The sequence below is a fragment of the Dasypus novemcinctus genome, chromosome 19 (genome assembly GCF_030445035.2).
Source record: "Dasypus novemcinctus isolate mDasNov1 chromosome 19, mDasNov1.1.hap2, whole genome shotgun sequence".
Classification (NCBI taxonomy): domain Eukaryota; kingdom Metazoa; phylum Chordata; class Mammalia; order Cingulata; family Dasypodidae; genus Dasypus; species Dasypus novemcinctus.
Window position 1 is genome coordinate 83,987,626 of NC_080691.1, and position 20,034 is coordinate 84,007,659.

The following is a 20,034-nucleotide window of genomic DNA, read 5'->3' on the forward strand; positions in this document are numbered from 1 at the left end:
GGGCCCGCGTGCGCGCGATGTCGGCCCTGTGCTGGGGCCGCGGGGCGGCGGGTCTCGGGCGGGTCTTGCGGAGCGCGGGGCACCCCCGCCTCGCGGCCGAGGAAGGTATGGGGAGGCCTCTCGGCCGCGGGCGACGCCGCTCCACGCGCGCTCGCGGCCGGCCCCCTGGGCTTCGGGCGCCCCGGGACCCGGTGGCCTTTGCCCCTTGCCCCCGGGGTTGCGGGGAACCCGCTGGCCTGCGACCCTGGTCTCACTGGCGTCTGCCCTGCCCCTTCCAGGGCCTTTGACCTTTGACCCTGTTGCTCTTGGACTCTGACCCCTGAGCCCTTCTGCTTTGGGTCCCGGAGCCCTTCGCACGTGACCCCTTGGCGTCCGGGGTCCCTTCACCTCTGACCTCTCGGTTTCTTCGCAGTTTGCGAGTTTAGGGTCCCTCGGCCGCCGGGTGGGGGCGCGCAGCCACTTCTCTCTCCCGCAGGGACCGTCGGGGGCGCCTGGGGCCGCAGAAGGGGCTTGTCCGCCTGGCCTCGCGAGCACGAGCGCAGGAAGGAGTGGGGCCGCGCCGAGCTGCTGGAGGGTGAGTGGGGCCTGTGGGAGGCCCCGGCCCGGGGGAGGCCGCGGCTCGGCCTGGAAGGCGGGGTCCTGCCGCACGCCCTCCTCGGGGGTCCCCAGGCCGCGGAGGCGATGGCGGGAGCCCCTCCGGGCTGTCAGCGGTGCCCTCACCGCGCTTCTGCCGTCGGGGGCGCCCTGGCACCAGGCACCGGAGTGCTCCCTTTGGGGCCTGATGGGGCCCCCTGACCCAGCTCGATGGGCTGGTGGTGTCCTCGCCGCTGGTCCAGGCCGCTGTGCTGTCCTTCCCAGACCACGTCCTGCCTCGTCCCGTCTCTTTTTTTGAAAAAAGTCTAAGGAAAAAAAAAGCTTTTTGTTCAGAAAATGCCAAATGCACGAACGCAGATACTACAGTGAACCACTAGTTGCCTAGTATCATCCGTTCATCAAGTCCAGGTATATTATTTAATCAAGAGGAAGGTTCTAGAGATGCAGCTCATGTCACTCCTCAGCTTCAAGCGCTCCCGGCTGCTTCCCCTCGTGCTGGGGTGAACGGGCCCTCCCTGCCGCGGCCTCGGCCCCTTGGAACTGCCTCTCCCTGGCCCGCCGGGTCGCGGCATCTCACGCTCGGGGCCTCAGCCCCATGTCCTGTGGCAGCCCTGCCTCCTTCGTTTCCTCCTCGACACGCAGTCCTGCTGGAAGTCTCCTCCTTGTTTATCCCGAGGGTGTCTCTGGAGCCTTGGCTCGCCTCGTGTACCTTCACCCCCTCATTCCACAAAACCACGCCCCTCCGTGTGCCCTTCTGGGTGGTGGCCTGGCTGTGAACCCAGCCAGCGGGATCGCCTCTCCTCTCAGGGCTGGTCTGTGAGGGAAACAGGCCAGGGTGGGCAAGCTCGTGGGCTGGTACTGGCCAGCTCCTGGTGCTAACGAGGAGCCCAGAGCCGAGGGGACGCTGGGGCCGTGGACCGTGCATTCGTCCTCCTGTGCTCCAGGCGGCGGGAGCAGACGCTGCTGGACCCTGCTTGATGCTCCTGCGTGCGCTCGGACGCCTGCGTGGCCATGGCGAGAGGAGGGCCGGTCACGCGAGGCTGGGGGCCGTGGAGGACCCTCCGGGAGAGGCGGGCGGGGACGAGACCCGCCTTGGGCTCATGGAGCCCCTGGCTATCGCTCAGAAGCAGCCCGAGGGTTCCCCTGGTGCAGGGGCGTGAGGGGGCGAGGCTGCAGAGACGGGGGTGGGGGCTGTGGGCGGGTGCCGGGCCATCCTGAAGGCCTGCGGACCCCGAGAAGGAGACTTGCGGGGGCGACCCGGGGGCTCTGGCCTGAGGCCCTGGGGGGACTGAGCTGCCCGTGCCTGAGGGGGTGTCTGGGGGTGTCGGGAGCCCGTTGGAGAGGCCTCGGGGAACGGGGCTGAGCGGGTGGGGGTCGCCTGTGAGAACTGGGCAGTGGCCCCGGGGAGATGGGGGCCAAGCGTAGAATGACAGCCTCCGGGCCGGGTGCCTGCCCGCCCCCCCAGGCACAGGGTGGAGCCCGGCGCGGTGGGCTCCAGCGGCGCCCTCTGACCCCCTTGCCCCTCGCCCCTGCAGTGCTTGCGGCGCGCGTGCGGCAGCTGCAGGCGGAGTCTGTGTCGGAGGTCACCGTCAAGCAGGTGGATGTGGCCCCTCTCCCGGAAGGTGGCGGCCTCCAGCCACGGAGGAAGGCCAAGGCCGAGAGGGCCGCCCCGGGGCCCCACGGCGGCCAGGCGGAGAAGCCCGCCAAGAAGACGCGGGCTGCGCAGACGGACAAGCAGCCGCCGGAGGCGAAGCGGCGGGCCCGGGCCCGGGAGCCGGCGGCGGGGGCCGAGCTGCGGGTGGAGCCCCAGCTGCTGAGCAGGCAGCTCGCCGGCCGCCTGCAGTGCTGGGCCCGCGGGAGCCCCCCGGGCGCCTGGGAGGCGCAGCTGGCGCAGGTGCTGCGGGAGGCGCCCCGCAAGCTGAGCCTCCAGGAGGAGCAGGCCCTGGCGAGCAGGAAGGCCAAGGCGGGCTTCCTCGCCCAGCAGCAGAGCCTCCTGGCCTTCCTCCGGTGCTGCCTGCTCACGGGCCACCTGCCCCGCGCCCACCACGTGCTGGTCGCCCACCACAGCCGGGTGCGGCTGCAGCGGCGGCTCACGCTCGACATGTACAACAGCGTCATGCTCGGCTGGGCCCGCAAGGTGAGCGGCAGGGACGGGCATCCCGGGACCACCGACCCGGGGGCTCTCAGCCACCAGCGGGCGCTTGGGCCTCTCCTTAGGAGAGCGGTTTCAGTGCTTTGGGTTCAATCTGGTCTTCCTTTTCCAAATTCCTAAGGTTGAGGGTCAGTTGACTGGAGAGCTCCTTATTTTAAATACGGTTTTAATTTATCTTTAAAAGATCCGTGAATTACGTGAAATGTTAGGTTAAAAATGATAGGGGAGTCTCATGCCCCACTCCCCACACCCCCCACTTTCCCACATCAGCATCCTTCCTTAGGGTGGTGCATTTGTTGCAGCTGATGAACGTGTTTTGGGGCAGTGACGTACTGCAGGGGTTATAGTTACATCGTAGTTATCCTCTCTCCCAGTCCATTCAGTGGGTTATGGTAGGTTATACAATGTCCTGCATCTGTCTCTGCAGTAGCATTCAGGACAACTCCAAGTCCTGAAAATGCCCCCACATCCCACCTCTTCTTCCCTCTCCCTGCCCTCAGCAGCTCCTGCAGCCACTTTCTCCACATCAGTGGTATAATTTCTTCCTTTGGTAGAATCACAGTAAGTCTATAGAATACCAGTAAGTCCACTCTAGTCCATAGTTCATTCCCCAGTCCTGAGACTCCTGGGATGGCGATGCCTGCTCCACCTCTAATTGAGAGGGGCTTAGGTCCCACGTGGCTGATGGATGGGACTCTCCTGCTTGCAGCTGTGGACTCTCAGTTTCTTGGTGGTAGTTAGCCGTCCTTGCTTCCTTGTTAGTTGTCCTGGGTGAGTCCAGTGACCTGGAGAGTAGGTGTTGCAGCTCTGCTGAGGCACAGGGCCCAGCAGCCGCATGAAGAGCCCAGAGATTCAAGTCCCTCGGACGTGCACCTCCCAACTCCAGCACCAAATATAGGTTCAGTAAAAGGGACAGAAGGGGCATGTGTAGAGAGGTCACATCTGAGTCCAACTCTGTCACACTCGGGAGCACAAACTTCAAAGTAGGGCCCACTGGCAAGGTACCAAACTCTGGAGCCATCTGCTCTGACCATAGGATCTGGTGTCTCCATAGCCCTCAGGCGCCCCACTATTTGGGGTAGTCTCTACTTTGGCAGTCTGTGAGATCCTGCTGAGACACGCATCAGCATGACCTCTGATGACCTGACTCACTTTGAAACCTCTTAGCCATATAAACTAGTTTGTCTTTACCATTTCCCCCGTTTATTCAAGGTCTTTTTCTAGTTGGATCTTTTTAAAAATATATAGTTGTTTACAGTTATTAATTGTCCTCTAAGGATTGCTTTAGCTGCATCCTGTATGTTTTGGCATGTTGTGTTTTCATTTTCACTTATCTCAGAGTATTTTCTAATTTCCTTTGAGATTTCTTCTTTGATCCTTTAGTTATTTAGGGTAGAGTTGTTTACAGGCTCCTTTTAAAGGGAAAAAAAGTTTTCTAGCATTCTCCCACTCCATGATACTGCAGCCTTAATTTGAGAAACAAAACAGCAGTAAAAGCTGCTGTGAAGTACTTAGGCAAACAAAGGCAAGTAGTTATGTTAAAATACATCATAAAAATATTAAGACAAACCTAGGACAGAGAATTAGATGTTTCTTTACTTGTGTAGTTAACTGCCGTACCTCTTAAATGGCGGCAACTGTGAAATAATAGACTTGACGCTGCAAATCCCGAATGTGGCGGGGAGAAACCCGAGGTGCCGTGTGACAGTCACAGCTCGTGTGCTGTGTGCGTTCGTCATCGCAGGAGGCATATGAATTCCGGGAAGAGGCTGTGGGGATGGGGCTGGTGGTAGTTCCCGGCCAGGCTCACGCGCCCTCTGCGTCGCCGTGGAGGAGTCGTGTCGGCGCAGGCCGGGCTTGTCATCGGCCGGGCCTCGGGCGGCCTCCCCAGCTCGCTGCAGGTGCCGCCCGGGCCTCGTTTGCCTCTTCAGTCGCAGTATCTCCCGGGTGGCCGAGCTGTCGAACCAGCTGGGGTGCTCACTGCCGCCCACGGCTGACCCCACCACCCCAAGCCTTGGTTTGTCCATCTGTGCAGTGGGGAAACCGCACTGGATTCTCAGGAGGAGAAGGACGGCGTGGGGGCTTTGCACAGTGGGCTGTGCGGGAGGGGGTAAGAAACCTGAGGAGCTTGAAAGTGCGTTTCGTGTTGACAGTATTAGCTACGCAAACGTGCGTGTCCGTGGGCCGGCGCCCCGCGGAGCTAGCCGTGGTGATGGACGTGTGGTCCTTCAGGGCAGCTCCAGCCCTGCTCGGGACACAGCCGGAGCGGCCCGCGTGGCAGAACGCTTCCCTTTGTTTATCGTCCACTAAGCGACTGGGCAGCCAGCGGCCCTCCCTCCCAGACCGGGCAGCCCACCGTGGCCGCCCTGTCTCGCCAGCGCCGTGGCCGCCGAGGTGACAGCGTGTCGAGTTAGGGTGCAGGGCTGTGGGGGAGATTTTTTCCCTTTGAAAGAGGCTATGAACACCACCCTCCAGTAGCCAGAGGGTCCAAGGAGAGATGACAGGAAAACTAGGAAATGCTCCGAGATGAGTGGACACAAAAGCACAGCAAACCCCTGCTGAGTAGGCGCAGCTAAAGCAGTGCTGGGGGAGAGTCCGTGCCGTGACACCTGCTCTAAGAAAGAGCTGCTTCACCCTGGTCCCCTCGCCTTAGACCTCAGGAAACGAGAAAAGGAAGAACCCGCTGAGCCCGCGGCCCGTGGAAGGCTGCCGCCGCGGCCCCCCTCCGTGCGCGAGCCTGTCAGCCCCGGCCCGCGGGGTCTGGGGAGTGGGGGTGGGGCGGGGACCGGGCCGCCCCTCACGCTGGCCGGGCCCCCAGGGCGCCCTCAGGGAGCTGGTGTACGTGTTCATCATGGTGAAGGACGCCGGCCTCGCCCCGGACCTGCAGTCCTACGCGGCCGCCCTGCAGTGCATGGGGCGGCGGGGGCCAGGACGCCAGGACCGTCCAGAGGTAGGCGTGTCGTGGGGCCAGCGCCCTCCTGGGTCTGCCGCCAGGGAGGCGGGGGAGCTGGGGCCGCGTGGGCCCCGAGCGGCGCCGGGCCGGCGGGGGGGTCCCGGTGCTGCTGGAGGGGCACTGCGGCGCGCCTCGCCGGGCGAGTCCAGCGGGGTGAGGGGCCTGCTGGGGCCTGCCGCGGTGTGGGGGTCGCCGGGGGCTGGGGCCGCGACTCTGTCTTCTGTGACGCTGACCCTGTAGGACGGGGCGGGGTGGAGCACGGCGCCCGGCTGCGCGGTGGCCCGCAGAGCCGGCCTGAACGGCGCCCCTGCGTGGCCGGCTCCCCCGGCGGCCGCCCCGCCCCGTGCGGGTCCCTCTGGCACGTGGCACCCGTGTGCCGCCCACAGCTCCGGGGGCTCGGCTCCTCCCCCGGTGGCCCGGGGCGCTCACGCCGGCCCGCGCTGCCCACAGGTGCCTGGAGCAGATGGCGCGGGACGGGCTGCAGCTGGCGGAGCTCTTCCTGGCTGTGCCCATGTCGGCAGAGGAGCGGGCCGCCGTCCTGCGCGCCGTGAGCGCGGCCGAGCCCTCCTTCAGCCCCCCGCCGCGGCCCCCGCCGCCCGTCAACACTTCGCCGCTGCTGCGCGAGCTCTACGCCCAGGTGAGCGTCCCGCCGGCCCGGGGCCCCGCGCGCCCCTCCCGCGCCAGCCGTCCCCGAGGCCGTCCTGCCTGCTCATCGCCGTGCCCACCGCAGGGGGGCCCCGTGTCCTACCCAAAGCTGCACCTGCCCCTCAAGACGCTCGAGGGCCTCTTCCAGCAGCAGCTGCGCGCGGAGCTGGCTGCCAGCGTCCAGGTTGAGTCCGTGGAGAAGGCCCGGCCGCTGACGCCGGAGGTCCTGGAGGCGGTGAAGGCCGGCTGGGCGGGGCCAGGGGCCGCGGGGGCTCAGGGCTGGGGACGATCAGGGTGGGCTGGGGCTGCGGGGGCTCAGGGCTGGGGACAATCAGGGCGGGCTGGGGGCCGCAGGGGCTCGGCACTGGGGATGATCAGGGCGGGCTGGGGCCGCGGGGGCTCGGGGCTGGGGACGCCCAGGGCGGGCTGGGGGCCGCGGGGGCTCAGGGCTGGGGACGATCAGGGCGGGCTGGGGCTGCGGGGGCTCAGGGCTGGGGAAGCTCAGGGTGGGCTGGGGGCCGCAGGGGCTCAGGGCTGGGGACGCTCAGGCGGGGCTGGGGGCCGCGGGGGGCTCGGGGCTGGGGACGCTCAGGGCGGGCTGGGGGCCGCAGGGGCTCGGGGCTGGGGACGCCCAGGGAGGGCTGGGGGCCGCGGGGGCTCGGGGCTGGGGACGCCCAGGGCGGGCTGGGGGCCGCGGGGGCTCGGGGCTGGGGACGCCCAGGGCGGGCTGGGGGGCCGCGGGGGCTCGGGGCTGGGGACGCTCAGGGTGGGCTGGGGGCTGTGGGGGCTCAGGGCTGGGGACATTCGGTGGTGGGCGGGGGGCTCGGGGCTCTCGGGGCCGGCCAGGCTGCGGCCCAGCTAGCTGGCGGGGTGGGAGGCGGCGGCTGGCGGTGGGGGGTGCTGCTGATCCCCGCCCGCGCTCCCCGCAGCGGAAGACCTTGAAGGCTCTGCGCGCTCGGTGGGAGGCGGCGTTGTGCCAGGCCCTGCAGGACACCAAGGCGGAGCTGGACCGCGCCACGCGCTGCGGCCGCCCCTCGCTCTACCCGTACCTGTGCCTGCTCAGCGAGCAGGAGTACGTGCAGCTGCTGATGCAGGTCTGGCGGGGGGGCGGGGCTGGGTCCAGGGGCCGGGACTGGGATCCAGGGGCGGGGGGCCAGGGGGCTGGGGGTGGGGGGGGGGGCCGGGGGGCTGGGGTCCAGGGGACCAGGGGCCGGGGGGCTGGGGTCCAGGGGTGGGGGGGGCCGGGGACTGGGGGGCGGGGGGCTGGGGGCCAGGGGGGCTGGGATCCAGGGGCCGGGGGCCAGGGGCTGGGGACCGGGGGGGGCCGCTGCTGCCGCTCACAGTCACGGGTGGCTCTCCGCTTTGATTTTAAAAGGGGGGTTTCTCATAAAAAGAGAGCTTGGAGAGCCCTCCGTGGAGAATGCCTCCCGTGCCGTGGGGTTGCTTGGGGGTCCCTGGCTCTGAGATGAGCCCATGTCCTGTCTGCCCAAGACCCCCCGTGGGCTCAGCAGTTCCCCCCCCTCCATAGAGCGATATCTTTTTTGGGGGAGCCTAGCAGTTTATTGAGAGAGAGCCCCCGTTTCGTACCAGCCACCCGTGTAAGCGGATGCCCGGTGGGTTTTAGTCTGTTTAGGGAGCTGTGCTGCCAGCACCTCCGCTTCCAGGGCGTCCCCCCACCCCAGGGACAGCCTGTTCCCTGGGCAGTCCACCCGCCCCTCCTCACCTGCGGCCCTACGGCCCCTCGTCCCTGAGGATCTGCTGTTCCGTGCGCGTTTGAAAACCCCGATGCCTCCTGCCCCCCAAGGGGACCCCAGATGACCCCCGCACGCGGGCCCCTCTCCCGTGGGCGGCTCTGGGCCGGGCGTGTCCAGGGCCTCACGGTCCCGCCCCCCCCAGGCCCTGCAGGCTCTTCCGGCACAGGGCGAGTCGCTCCTCCAGCTGGCGCACGAGCTGGGCCTGCGCGTCTTCAACCGGCACCTGGTGCAGAGCAAGCAGCAGGGCGGGCAGCTGCAGGCCTTCCAGCAGCGCTTCCGGCAGTACCTGCGCCTGCTGGCCTCCGACGCCCAGGTGAGGCGCGGCCCTGCCCCGCCCCCTCCCGCGCCCGGCCGCCCCCGTGCCCCTTCTCTGCGAGCTTGTTGTTTCCCGACTCCACCCGGGTGACGCCTGGACGCCTGCCCCCAGGTCCCGCCTGCTTCACTGGCCACTGGCTTTCAGGGCTGCACGTTGCAGCGCGCCTCAGAGGCCTCTTCCTTCCGTGGCTGAGCAGGCTCCACTGCAGGGATGGACCACTCTGCCTTTTTTAAGATTACTTTATTTCTCTCCCCCTTGCCTGGTTTGTGCTCGCCGTCTGCTCGTCTGCGTTTAAGGAGGAACCGGGAACCGAACCTGGGGCCTCCCAAGTGGGAGGGGGGAGCCCTATTGCTCGCGTCACCTCCGTTCCCTGCTTGTTGTGTCTCTCATTGTGTTTCTTTTTGTCTCCTTGCTGTGTTATCTGGTCACTTGCTTTATCAGCCCATCATGCCAGCTCACTGTCCTGCTGTCTTTTTTTCTTTTTTAAGATTTATTTATATATTTCTCTCACACCACCCTCCCCCATTGTCTGCTCTCTGTCCATTTGCTGGGTGTTCTTCTGTGACTGCTTCTATCCTTATCAGCGGCACCGGGAATCTGTGTCTCTTTTTGTTGCGTCATCTTGCTGTGTCAGCTCTCCGTGTGTGCGGCGCCATTCCTGGGCAGGCTGCACTTTCTTTCGTGCTGGGCGGCTCTCCTCACGGGGCTCACTCCTTGTGCGTGGGGTTCCCCTAGGCGGGGGACACTCCAGTGTGGCAGGCACTCCTTGCGCGCATCAGCACTCTGCATGGGCCAGCTGCACACAGGTCACGGAGGCCCGGGGTTTGAACCGCGGACCTCCCATGTGGTAGGTGGGCCACATCTGCTTGAGCCACATCTGCTTCCTGATGGACCACTTTTGTTCATTCGTCTGTCAGTGGACACTTGGGATGTTTCCAGCTTTGGGCTGTTGTGAATAGTGCAGCGGTAAATGCTGGCGTCTAGTTACCTGTTGGTGACACGTTTTCACTCTGTGGATAATACCTGGAAGTTGGGTTACCAGCTCATGTGGTAAGTCCCGATGGTTTTGAGGAACTGCTATATTGCTTTGCTCAGTGGCTGCTCCATTTTATGCCCTGCCAGCAGGGCAGGGTGGTATCTCGTTTTGATTTGCATTTCCCTAATGGCTAATGATCTTTCTGTGTGCTTCGTGGCCATTTATACATCTCTGGAGAAATATCAATCTAAACTCTTTACCCGATTTTTAATTGGGTGGTACGTCTTGCTGACTTGTGAAAGTTCTTGATGTATTCTGGATATTAAGCCCCTGTTACGTATATGATTTACAACTACTTCTTCCCTTTCTGTACGTTTTCACTTCCTTGATTTCGTTCTACACACAAAAGGTTTTAATATCAAATAAAATTTTGTTTTGTGCTTCTGGTGTCCTATCTAAGAACCCACTGCTGAATTCCAAGTTATCAACAATTTGGTAACTCTGTTGTCTCCTCGGAGTTTGAGTTTCAGCTTTTCTGTTTAGGTCTTTAACGCATTTTGAGTTGGTTTTGTATATGGTGTGAGGCAGGGGTCCCCCTTCGTTCTTCTCTACGTGGACGTCCAGTTTTCCCTGGACGTTTGTTGACAAGACTCTTCTTCCCCGTTGAGTGGACTGAGCGACCTTGTTAAAGTCAGTTGGCTGCAGACGTGAGGCTCTCTCTGGAATTTCTTTTCTGTCCCTGGGTCGGTCGGTCTGTGTGCCAGGACCACTGTTCTGCTCACGGCCGCTTTGCAGTGCAGTTTGAGATTGGGAAGTGTGGCTCCTCCAGCTTGTTCTCTGGGGTCCTTGGCAATTCGGTGTGAATTTGAGGATCAGCCTTTCCATTTCTACAGAAAGACCGAGTGGGATGCCTTCCCATTTCTAGAGGTCCTCTTTAACTTCTTTAGCAGTGTTTTGTACTTTTCAGTGTATAGGTTTTTACTTATTTTTATTTTCTTGAATACCAATTTTGTGGAAGTATGCTCATAAACCATACAACTTATCTAGAGCATATAGGCCTTTTATATCCTTAGTTATACTTTAACCTTCTAGATGCGCTTGTAAAGGGAATTGTTTTTTTGATTTCCCCTTCAGATTGCTGATGGATAGTGGGTAGGAACACAGTTGATTTTTGCATGTTGACCTACTCTGAGACTTCGTTGACTCCACTTGCGAGCTCTAGTAATTCTTTGGTGAATTCCTTTGAACTTTCAACTTATTGGATCCTATCATCTGCAGAGAGTTTTATTTTTCCTTTCCCACTGGGATGCCTGCTCTTTCTCTCACGGTTGCTCTGGACGGCGCTTCGCCTCCATGCCGCATGCCAGCGGTGGCAGCGGACAGCCCGTCCCGACCTCACGGGAGGCGGCGGTTCTCAACCGCCTTTGCCGCACTCCTGCTTCTCTGAGCGTCCCTATCACGCAGGAGCTGGCCTTTGTCAGCTGCTGCTTCTGTGTCAGCCGAGACGAGCACGTGGTTTTTCCCGCCGTCCTCCTTCACGGTGTATTACGGAGAAGGGTTTTGCTCCATCAGCGCACCGTACCTGCTTTGCGCTCCTGCTGGATCCCACCTGGTCCAGGTGAGTCATCTGCTGGAGCCAGTTTGCCGGCGTCCTGTTGAGGAACTTTGCATTCGTGTGCACAAGGCCAGTTGGCGCGTATTCGTGCCGTGGCATCAGGCTGGCGCTGCGCATGCCCCTCCCCGCCGGGCGCCAGGACGTGGAGGAGACCGCGTTGGCAGGAGAAGGGTTCCGCGGGTCGTGTTGGAGGCGGCACCCGGCGGCACGTTCAGTGCTGACCGAACATTGAGGCCGGTGGCCGAGGAGGAGCCTCGAACGATGTGCTAAGCCGCCGCCAGTCTGCCGTCGAGCCTCTCTGCCAAGTTTGTTTCAGTTGTTGTGCTTTTCAGCACCCAGAATTTACACTTGGTTCTTCATCGTTTCTGTCTCGTTCCTGAAGTGCTCGCTTTGCTCGCGTCTTCCCGGTCACCTTCAGCTCGTTGTCCATCTGGGAGAGCTGACCTGAGGCCTTGAGGAGTGACCAGAGCCTGGGCTTCCTCTGGACCTGCTGCCGTCACGTCCTTGTCCTAACTGGCTGTCCGTGCCCTAGTCCTTGGCGTATGATAAATCTTTTGAGACCTGGACGTTTTAGTACATGTGTCACCCTGGAAATCCAGCTGGGCCCCAGCAGCCTCCCGCCTGGCCCCGCGCACGGCCGCTCGGAGCGTCCACTGGCCCCGGGGGAGGGAGCGGGCGCACCCCCGGGCTGGTCCGGCTCCCCCACCGCCCCGGCCTTCCCGCAGGTCGAGGAGCCCCGCTTGCCGCGGCAGCACTGGGAGGCGCTGGGGGCCGCTGACCCGCCCGAGGCCCCACCCGAGCCGCCCTGGCCCCTGCCGGTGCTGATGCAGCTGGGAAAGCAGCTGGCCGAGGTGCTGGTGCAGGCCGTGCAGGTGCCGCGCAGCCTGGCCGGGCCCCGCGGCGGCCAGCAGCTCATCCCCGCGCTCTACCACGTGTACTCCTTCCGCAGCTCGCACCAGGTGGGCACTTGGGAGGGGCGAGGGGCCGCCCGCCGGCCGGCAGGACACCGAGGCTGCCTTCTCCTGCCGGTGCCCGAGCCGTCCCTGGTAGACGCCTGTGCCGAGATGGGCAGGGGGCGCGGGGCCGGCCCAGGGGGGCTGGCGCTGGGGGCGGCCCCCCTGCTGAGTCGCTCCCGGGTCTCGGGTGCGGTCTGCGGAGCCGCATGGGGAGGGGCCTCCAGCCGACGGGGACACAGCTGCCGGCGCCCTGGGGCGCCCGCCACCCGCCTGGCCTGTCCCCGCAGGTCGGGATCCTGAAGCCGCACCCGGCCTTCTCGCAGCTGCGGGCGGCCGCGGCGGAGCCCACGCTGACCTTCGAGGCGGCCGACATGCCCATGCTGTGCCCGCCCCTGCCCTGGAGCTCGGCGCACGCGGGCGCCTTCCTGCTGACGCCCACCAAGCTCATGCGCGCCGTGGAGGGCGTGACGCAGCACCAGGGCCTGCTGCAGCGCTGCCCGCCCGCCGCCCTGCACGGCGCGCTCGACGCGCTCACGCAGCTGGGCAACTGCGCCTGGCGCATCAACGGGCGCGTGCTGGACCTGGTGCTGGCGCTCTTCGCCGCCGAGGGCAGCGCGCGCCTCGGCGTGCCGCCCCCCGCCCCGCCCGCGCGCCGCCGCCGCCGCCCGCGCCGCCCGCCTCGCCCGCGCACAGGGCGCAGCGGCGCCGGGAGCTGGCCCTGCGGCTCAAGGCGGCGCGCGAGCTGCACAGCCTGCGGGCCGACGCGCTGCACCGCCTCTCGCTGGCGCAGCACCTGCGGCACCGCGCCTTCTGGCTGCCGCACAGCATGGACTTCCGCGGCCGCGCCTACCCCTGCCCGCCGCACCTCAGCCACCTGGGCAGCGACCAGGCGCGCGCGCTGCTCGAGTTCGCCGAGGGCCGCCCGCTCGGCCCCCACGGCCTCGACTGGCTCAAGCTGCACCTCGTCAACCTCACCGGCCTCAAGAAGCGCGAGCCGCTGGCCGCCCGCCTGGCCTTCGCCGACGCGGCCATGGAGGACATCCTGGACTCGGCCGACCGGCCCATGACGGTGGGGGCGGCGGGCCCCTCCCCGGCCCCTTCCCCTCCTGCCCTGCCCCTCCCCTCCCCGGGCTGCCCCGCCCCGCCCCTTCCCCACCTACCCCCTCCCCGCTCCCTCTCTTCCTGTCCCTGCTCCCACCCTCTCCCTCCCCACCCTCCTGCTCCACTCCTCCACACCCCACCCCTCCCCTTCCCCTCCTGCCCCGCCCTCCCTCCTCTCCCTGTCCGGCCGCCCTGCCCCTGCCCCCAGCCCTGCCTGCGGCTTCCCCTGCTCGCGCCCGTCGCCCGGGCCCTCCAGAGCCTCCCCGGTGCCCAGTGCCCTCCCGCCGCGTCACCACGTCTGCCCCGCAGGGCCGGCGGTGGTGGATGGACGCGGACGAGCCCTGGCAGGCCCTGGCGTGCTGCATGGAGATCGCGCGGGCCGTGCGCGCCCCCGACCCCGCCGCGTACGTCTCCCACTTTCCCGTGCACCAGGTGGGTCCGCGTCCCGCCCGCGGTGGCGGCACTTTTGGGTTCCGCGGCTCCGTGGACGTGTGCGTTTCCCGTCGCGCGGGGAGCGCCCTGGGGCTGCGGTGGGGCGACGATGGGGCCGCGCTTTCCCCCCAGGACGGCTCCTGCAACGGCCTGCAGCACTACGCGGCCCTGGGCCGCGACAGCGTGGGGGCCGCCTCCGTGAACCTGACGCCCGCGGACGAGCCGCAGGACGTGTACAGCGGCGTGGCCGCGCAGGTGGGCGCCCGGCGCGGGCCTGGGGGCGGGGCGCAGCCGGGACGCGGCCCCGCGGCCCTCACCATGTCCCCCGCGGCCCTCGCCGCGCCCCCCGCCGCCCTCGCCGCGCCCCCCGCCGCCCTCGCCGGCCCCCCCGCCGCCCTCACCGCGCCCCCCGCGGCCCCCGCCGCCCTCACCGCGCCCCCCGCCGCCCTCACCGCGCCCCCCATGGCCCTCGCCGCGTCCCCCGCCGCCCTCACCGGCCCCCCGCCGCCCTCACCGGCCCCCCGCGGCCCTCACCGCGCCCCCCGCGGCCCTCACCGCGCCCCCCGCCGCCCTCGCCGCGCCCCCCGCCGCCCTCGCCGCGCCCCCCGCCGCCCTCGCCGCGCCCCCCGCCGCCCTCGCCGCGCCCCCCGCCGCCCTCGCCGCGTCCCCCGCGGCCCTCACCGGCCCCCCGCCGCCCTCGCCGCGCCCCCCGCCGCCCTCGCCGCGCCCCCCGCCGCCCTCACCGGCCCCCGCCCGCCCAGGTGGAGGCGGCCCGAGCGCAGGACGCGGCGCGGGGCGTGCGGGTGGCGCGCGTGCTGGAGGGCTTCGTCGGCCGCAAGGTGGTCAAGCAGACGGTGATGACCGTGGTCTACGGGGTCACGCGCTACGGCGGGCGCCTGCAGATCGAGCGGCGCCTCCAGGAGCTCAGCGACTTCCCCCAGGTGGGCGCTGCCCCGCAGCGGCGTCGCCCGCACGGCGGAGGGAGCGGGCGGGCGCGGGCTGGACGGGAGGGGCGGCGCTGACCCGTGTGCCCTCAGGAGTTCGTGTGGGAGGCCTCGCACTACCTGGTCCGGCAGGTGTTCAGCAGCCTCCAGGAGATGTTCTCCGGCACCCGGGCCATCCAGGTGCGCCCGCGCCTGCACCCGAGGGGCCCCTGCGCCCAGCCCCGAGGGACCTCCAGCATCAGCCCCCTCGGAGGACCCCTGTGCCCAGCCCCAAGGGACCCCCAATGCTGGCTACCCCCCAAGGCACCTCTAGCACCAGCGCCCCGGGGAACCCCCTGCGCCCAGCTCCCGAGGGTCCCCCAGTGCCTGTGCCCTCCCAACCCCCCGCCCAGCCCGCTGACCCGCCTACCCCCCAGCACTGGCTGACGGAGAGCGCGCGCCCTCATCGCGCTCGCGGGCGACACCGTGGAGTGGGTGACGCCGCTCGGCGTCCCGGTCGTGCAGCCCTACCACCGCGCCACCAAGTGCACGGTACGAGCCCCCCTCCCCCCCCGGGGCCGGGCAGGGGCCTCGGCCGGGACTCACGCGCCCCCACCCCCAGATCAAGGGCGGGATCCAGAGCCTGAGCTTCGTCAGCTGCGGAGACAGCGGCCAGTGAGTGGGGGCGGGGCCGGGAGCGGGGCCGGGGGCCAGGGGCGGGGTCGGGGGGGTCGCTCGCCCTGAGCCGCACCCCCGCAGGAAGCCGCACGCGCTGCGGCAGAAGAACGGCTTCCCGCCCAACTTCATCCACTCGCTGGACTCCTCGCACATGATGCTCACCGCGCTGCACTGCTACCGGTGCGCCCCGGGGGCCTGGGGGGGCCGGGACCCCGGCGCGGAGGCCGGCTTCTGGGGAGGGGGCCGCACCCGGGGCTCCCCTCCTGTGCCCGGGAGGCGCTGACACGGGGATGGCCCGCAGTCGAGACTCGGGGTGCGGCCGGGAGCCGCCGGAGCGCGCTGGGCGGGGGCGCGCAGAGCCCTCGGGAGCCTGGGGCCACGTGGTGCCGTCTGCGCTGGCGGCGAGACCCCCGCCCGGGCCGCTCACGCCCCCCGCCTCGCAGGAAAGGTCTCACCTTCGTCTCGGTGCACGACTGCTTCTGGACGCACGCGGCCGACGTCCCGGTCATGAACCAGGTGGGACGCGGCAGCGCGCCCCGGCCCGCCCGCCGCCTGCCCCGCTCCCCGCCCCCACCGGCCCTCCCCCCGCCCTCGCGCATCGCCCCGCCCCGCCCCTCGCCCCCTCATCACCCCGCCCCCGGCCCGCCCTCACTCCTCTGCCGGCTCTCCCCACCCTCTTCCTGTCCCCCTTCTGCCCGCCCACGCGCCCCCAGGTGTGCCGGGAGCAGTTCGTGCGCCTGCACAGCCAGCCCATCCTGCAGGACCTCTCCAGGTTCTTGGTGAAGAGGTTCTGCTCGGGGCCCAGGTGAGGCGCCCCCGCCCCGCGCGCCCCCCACGGCCCTCTGCGCCCCCAGGCCTCACTGAGTCCCCCTGTCGGGGCAGGTCCCCGAAGGGCCTCCCCAGAACCTCCGGATGAACAAGCTGCTCGGGACGCTGCAGTCTGTACCCGCGACAGGTGGGGGCTCGGTCGCCCTGGGGGCAGGTGGGGGGCAGCGCCCTGAGGGCAGGTGGGGGACGGTGCCCTGAGGGCAGGTGGGGGGCGGCGCCCTGGGGGCGGGTGGGGGGCAGCGCCCTGAGGGCAGGTGGTGGACGGCGCCCTGAGGGCAGGTGGGGGGCGGCGCCCTGGGGGCAGGTGGGGGGCAGCGCCCTGAGGGCAGGTGGGGGACGGCGCCCTGAGGGCAGGTGGGGGGGCGGCGCCCTGGGGGCGGGTGGGGGCTTGGGCGCCCTGGGGGCAGGTGGGGGGCGGCGCCCTGAGGGCAGGTGGGGGGCGGAGCCCTGAGGGCAGGTGGGGGGACGGCGCCCTGAGGGCGGGTGGGGGGGCGGTGCCCTGGGGGCAGGTGGGGGCTCGGGCGCCCTGGGGGCAGGTGGGGGGCAGCGCCCTGAGGGCAGGTGGGGGACGGTGCCCTGAGGGCAGGTGGGGGGCGGCGCCCTGGGGGCGGGTGGGGGCGTGGGCGCCCTGGGGGCAGGTGGGGGGCAGCGCCCTGAGGGCAGGTGGGGGGCGGCGCCCTGGGGGCGGGTGGGGGGCGGCGCCCTGGGGGCGGGTGGGGGCTTGGGCGCCCTGGGGGCAGGTGGGGGGCGGCGCCCTGGGGGCGGGTGGCCCCGCCCGCTGCTCACCGCCCGCCTCCCTCCGCAGGGGCCTTCGACCTGGAGCAGGTGAAGCGCTCCACCTACTTCTTCAGCTGACTCCCCCGTGAATAAACCTCGCCCCCCGCGGGAGCGCTGCCTTCGGGGGGCCGCGCAGTCAGACGAGGCTGGCGCCACTGCGGTCGTTTATTGCGCGGAAGGGGGCGAGGGTTAGGGCGGGGCGCGGGGCGCTGCTGCCCCGGTCAGTACATTCGCGGGGACGGCGGCTGCGCGGGGCGCAGCGCGGGCCGTTATTGCGTGGGGGCGCGGGCGGTGGGGGGTGGGCGCTATTGCACTTAAAAACAGGAGCCTCCCGGACGGCGGCGCGGGGGCACAGGTTCTCCCGGCCGCCAGCCCCGCCCCCGCGTGCGCCTGGGAGCTGAGGCACCAGGTGAAGGGCCCCTGCCCCCGGGGGCGCGGGAGGGCGGCGGGGTCGGGGCGCCGCGCGCGTCCGGCTCGCCTCCTGTGGCTCCTCTATGGCTTCGGCGGCGGCGCGGGGGGGCGCGGCTTTGGTCTGGGGGGGGGGGCACCCGCCGCCCGCCCGGGCCCCGCGGGGCGCGGCGAGGGTCACAAGTTGGACGAGAGGCTGTGAGCGCGCGGAGTCCAGCGGGTCGAGGCCGCCGGCCGCGCTGCCAGGCGAGGCCGAGTCCCTGCGGTCCGGCCTGGGGGTGGCGCCCCGGGCGGCGGGCACGGGCCCGAGGCGCGGCGTGGAGCTGCTGGCGGGGCGCGCGGAGGCCGAGGGCCCGGGGCCGGGCGCGCCGTGGGGCAGCGAGGGCTGCGAGGCCGACAGCGGCCGCGACGCGCGGCTCAGGCGGCGCGCGGGCAGCGCGGGGCCCGGCGCGGGGCGCGGCGGGGGAGCCGGGCGCGCCGGCGTAGGGCGAGGTCCGCGGCGCGCGCGGGCTGGCGGGGCGCGCCCGGGGGGCTGGCGGGCGCGGGCCCGGGCGAGGCGGCGGGCGGCGGGCGGCGCGGGAGGCGCGGCGAGCCGAGCGCCAGCGGCCCCACGAGCGGGCGCGCCACCTGCGGGCAGAAGCTCATGGCCCACGGCCTGCTGCAGCGTGGCGATGGCCGAGGCGCCGGGCGGCGGCGGCGGGAGCAGCCCCGCGCCCCGGCCCAGGCCCGCGCGCTGCGCCATCTCGCGGTCGTACTTGACGATCTCCTGGATGATGGCGTTCTCCTGGTTGTTGAACACGCCGGAGCTGAGGTCGTGCTGCACCTTGTGCAGCAGGATCGAGTTCTTCTTGCCTGCGGGGAGCGAGCGCCTGCTGTGTACGCGGGCGGAGGCGGGCCCTGCGTGCAGCCCGCGGTCAGAGCCTGCCCTGCCGCGAGCACGCGGAGACACCTCCCGTGTCCAGCAAGTGGGTGTTGAGCACCTGCTGTATACAGCAAGCAGGTATGCTGCATCTGCTGCACACAGCGAGCATGTGTGGGGTACCTCCTGCATACAGCAAACACCTATTGGATGCCTGCTGCGTGCAAAAAGCAAGCTGGGGGCCTCTGCACCTGCCGTGTCTGTGCTGCACCGCACGTGTCGAGCACCTGCAGTATACAGACACGGGGTCTTCCCTCCAACGACTGCGCGCCCCGCCCCGCCCGGGCCTGCTGTTCCAGGAGCAGTCGTTTCCGGAACCGCCGGGACCCGCTCGGGCGCCCCCTCCGCCCCCGCGCTCACCGATGCGGTCCAGGCGGTCGATGGCGACGGTCTCGAAGGCGCGCCGCATCATGGGGTGCTCCTCCAGCACCTCGTTGAAGTGGTCCACGCTCAGCGAGTACAGGCGGCAGTAGGTGTCGGCGCGCACGCTGGCCGTGCGCCGGCCCCGCGTCAGCAGGCAGATCTCTGCGGGCCGGCGGCCGGGGGTCAGCGGCGCCGTGCCCCGCACTCACGCCCCCGCCCCGCACTCACCGCCCCGCCCCGCACTCACCGCCGAAGTAGGAGCCGTCCGAGAGCTTCATCTCCTTGTTGCCCTTGGCGAGCACGCTGACCACGCCGTGCTGGATGAAGTACATCTTCTTGCCCACCGTGCCCTCGCGGATGATGTAGTCGCCCGGCTGGAAGACCTCGAACTTGAGCTTGGTCAGCATGGCCGTGACGAAGTTGGGGTCCGCGTTGGCGAACAGCGGCATGGAGGCCACCAGCTTCCGGCAGTTGAAGTTGACGATCTCCTGCGGGCGAGGGGCGGCGGGCTCAGGGCGGACTCCCCCAGGCGGCGCACGAGGGCAGTCGCGGGTACCACGGCCCGTCACTGCCTGCGCGCGGCGACGGGGAGGGAGCGCCCTGTGTCTCTGCGGGTGGCCTGCGTGGAGAGCCCAGGAGGACAGGTGAAAAACTGCCGCAGGAAGGGGAAGCGAAGTCGCGGGGGACAAGAGCCAACGCAGAGGGTCCCCGGGGACGGCAGCGCCCCGCCGTGACTTGGGCGGAGGGTATGCGGATGCCCGTCGCACTGTGCCTTTGTGAGGGGGGCGCTTCGCTGTCGTTGCATCTCAATAAAAGAGACCCTCGCCTCAAAAGGCAAGCCACGGGGGAGCAGATGTGGCTCAAGTGATCGAGCTCCTGCCTTCCACGTGGGAGGCCCCGGGTTTGTTTCCCAGTGCCTCCTGGAAAAGACGAGCAAGACAGTGAGCTGGTGTGACAGACTGGCACAGTGAGCTTACGCAACAGAGAGACAGGAAACAATGAGAGACACAACAAAGCCGGGAGCTGAGGTGGCTCAAGGGACTGAGCGCCTCTCTCCCACATGGGAGGTCCCGGGTTCGGTTCCCGGCGCCTCCTAAAGGAAAGACAGCAGGCAGTGAACAGACACAGCACATGGTATAAACGGTGAGGGGGGGAGGATAAATAAAATTTTTTTTTAAAAAAAGACAAGCCACGGCGTCTGCAGACAAAGCCCACGCGGCCCCGCAGGTGGGTCTCCTCGCCCGCTTGTCGTCTGAGTAAATCGCCTGTGTTTGAATTCAGCAAGGAAGGGCTGAGGGATAAGAATCCTGAGGCTCCTGAGCGGCACTAGGGGGGCTGCGGGGAAGCAGGGCCGAGCCCCCCAACACTCCCGCCCCCCATTCACGCACCGAGAGCCCCGGGAAGCCACCAAGCTCCCCCCACCCAGAAGAAGAACCAGCGAGAGCAGCAGCCACCCCAGGAGGGGGGCGGCGGGCGAGCCCTCGAGGCGCAGGCACCCACCTAGCCGCCTGGTCCCTGGGGGACTCGGCACCACGAGGGCGGGGGTCCGGAGGAGACCCCCACCCCGGCCTCTCAGGTCCAGGCAGACGGGCCTGCCCCCGAGCGGACAAGAACACCGAGACCCGCCCTTCCCCTCGGGGTTCC

General features: G+C 68.5%; 2 protein-coding genes across 2 annotated transcripts in view; one reads left to right on the forward strand and one right to left on the reverse strand.

The window, feature by feature from the left end:
* Positions 1-16,845, forward strand: POLRMT (RNA polymerase mitochondrial). The gene is given in 24 exon segments (XM_058282246.2): positions 1-105; positions 476-574; positions 2,130-2,731; positions 5,565-5,669; positions 5,671-5,696; positions 6,150-6,336; positions 6,430-6,579; positions 7,274-7,438; positions 8,241-8,411; positions 11,731-11,964; positions 12,249-12,639; positions 12,642-13,030; positions 13,372-13,494; positions 13,627-13,749; positions 14,256-14,435; positions 14,532-14,618; positions 14,855-14,878; positions 14,880-14,969; positions 15,040-15,092; positions 15,177-15,275; positions 15,539-15,611; positions 15,809-15,893; positions 15,967-16,050; positions 16,729-16,845. Coding segments are annotated over 24 exon segments (3,678 nt in total). The 5' UTR covers positions 1-17; the 3' UTR covers positions 16,779-16,845.
* Positions 16,837-20,034, reverse strand: part of HCN2 (hyperpolarization activated cyclic nucleotide gated potassium and sodium channel 2) — a 22,971-nt gene continuing 19,773 nt past the window's right edge. Inside the window, 6 exon segments of the mRNA XM_058282245.1 lie at positions 16,837-17,559; positions 17,561-17,626; positions 17,628-17,756; positions 17,758-17,960; positions 18,388-18,552; positions 18,638-18,878. Of these exon segments, the coding sequence (XP_058138228.1) occupies positions 16,837-17,559; positions 17,561-17,626; positions 17,628-17,756; positions 17,758-17,960; positions 18,388-18,552; positions 18,638-18,878 (1,527 nt within the window).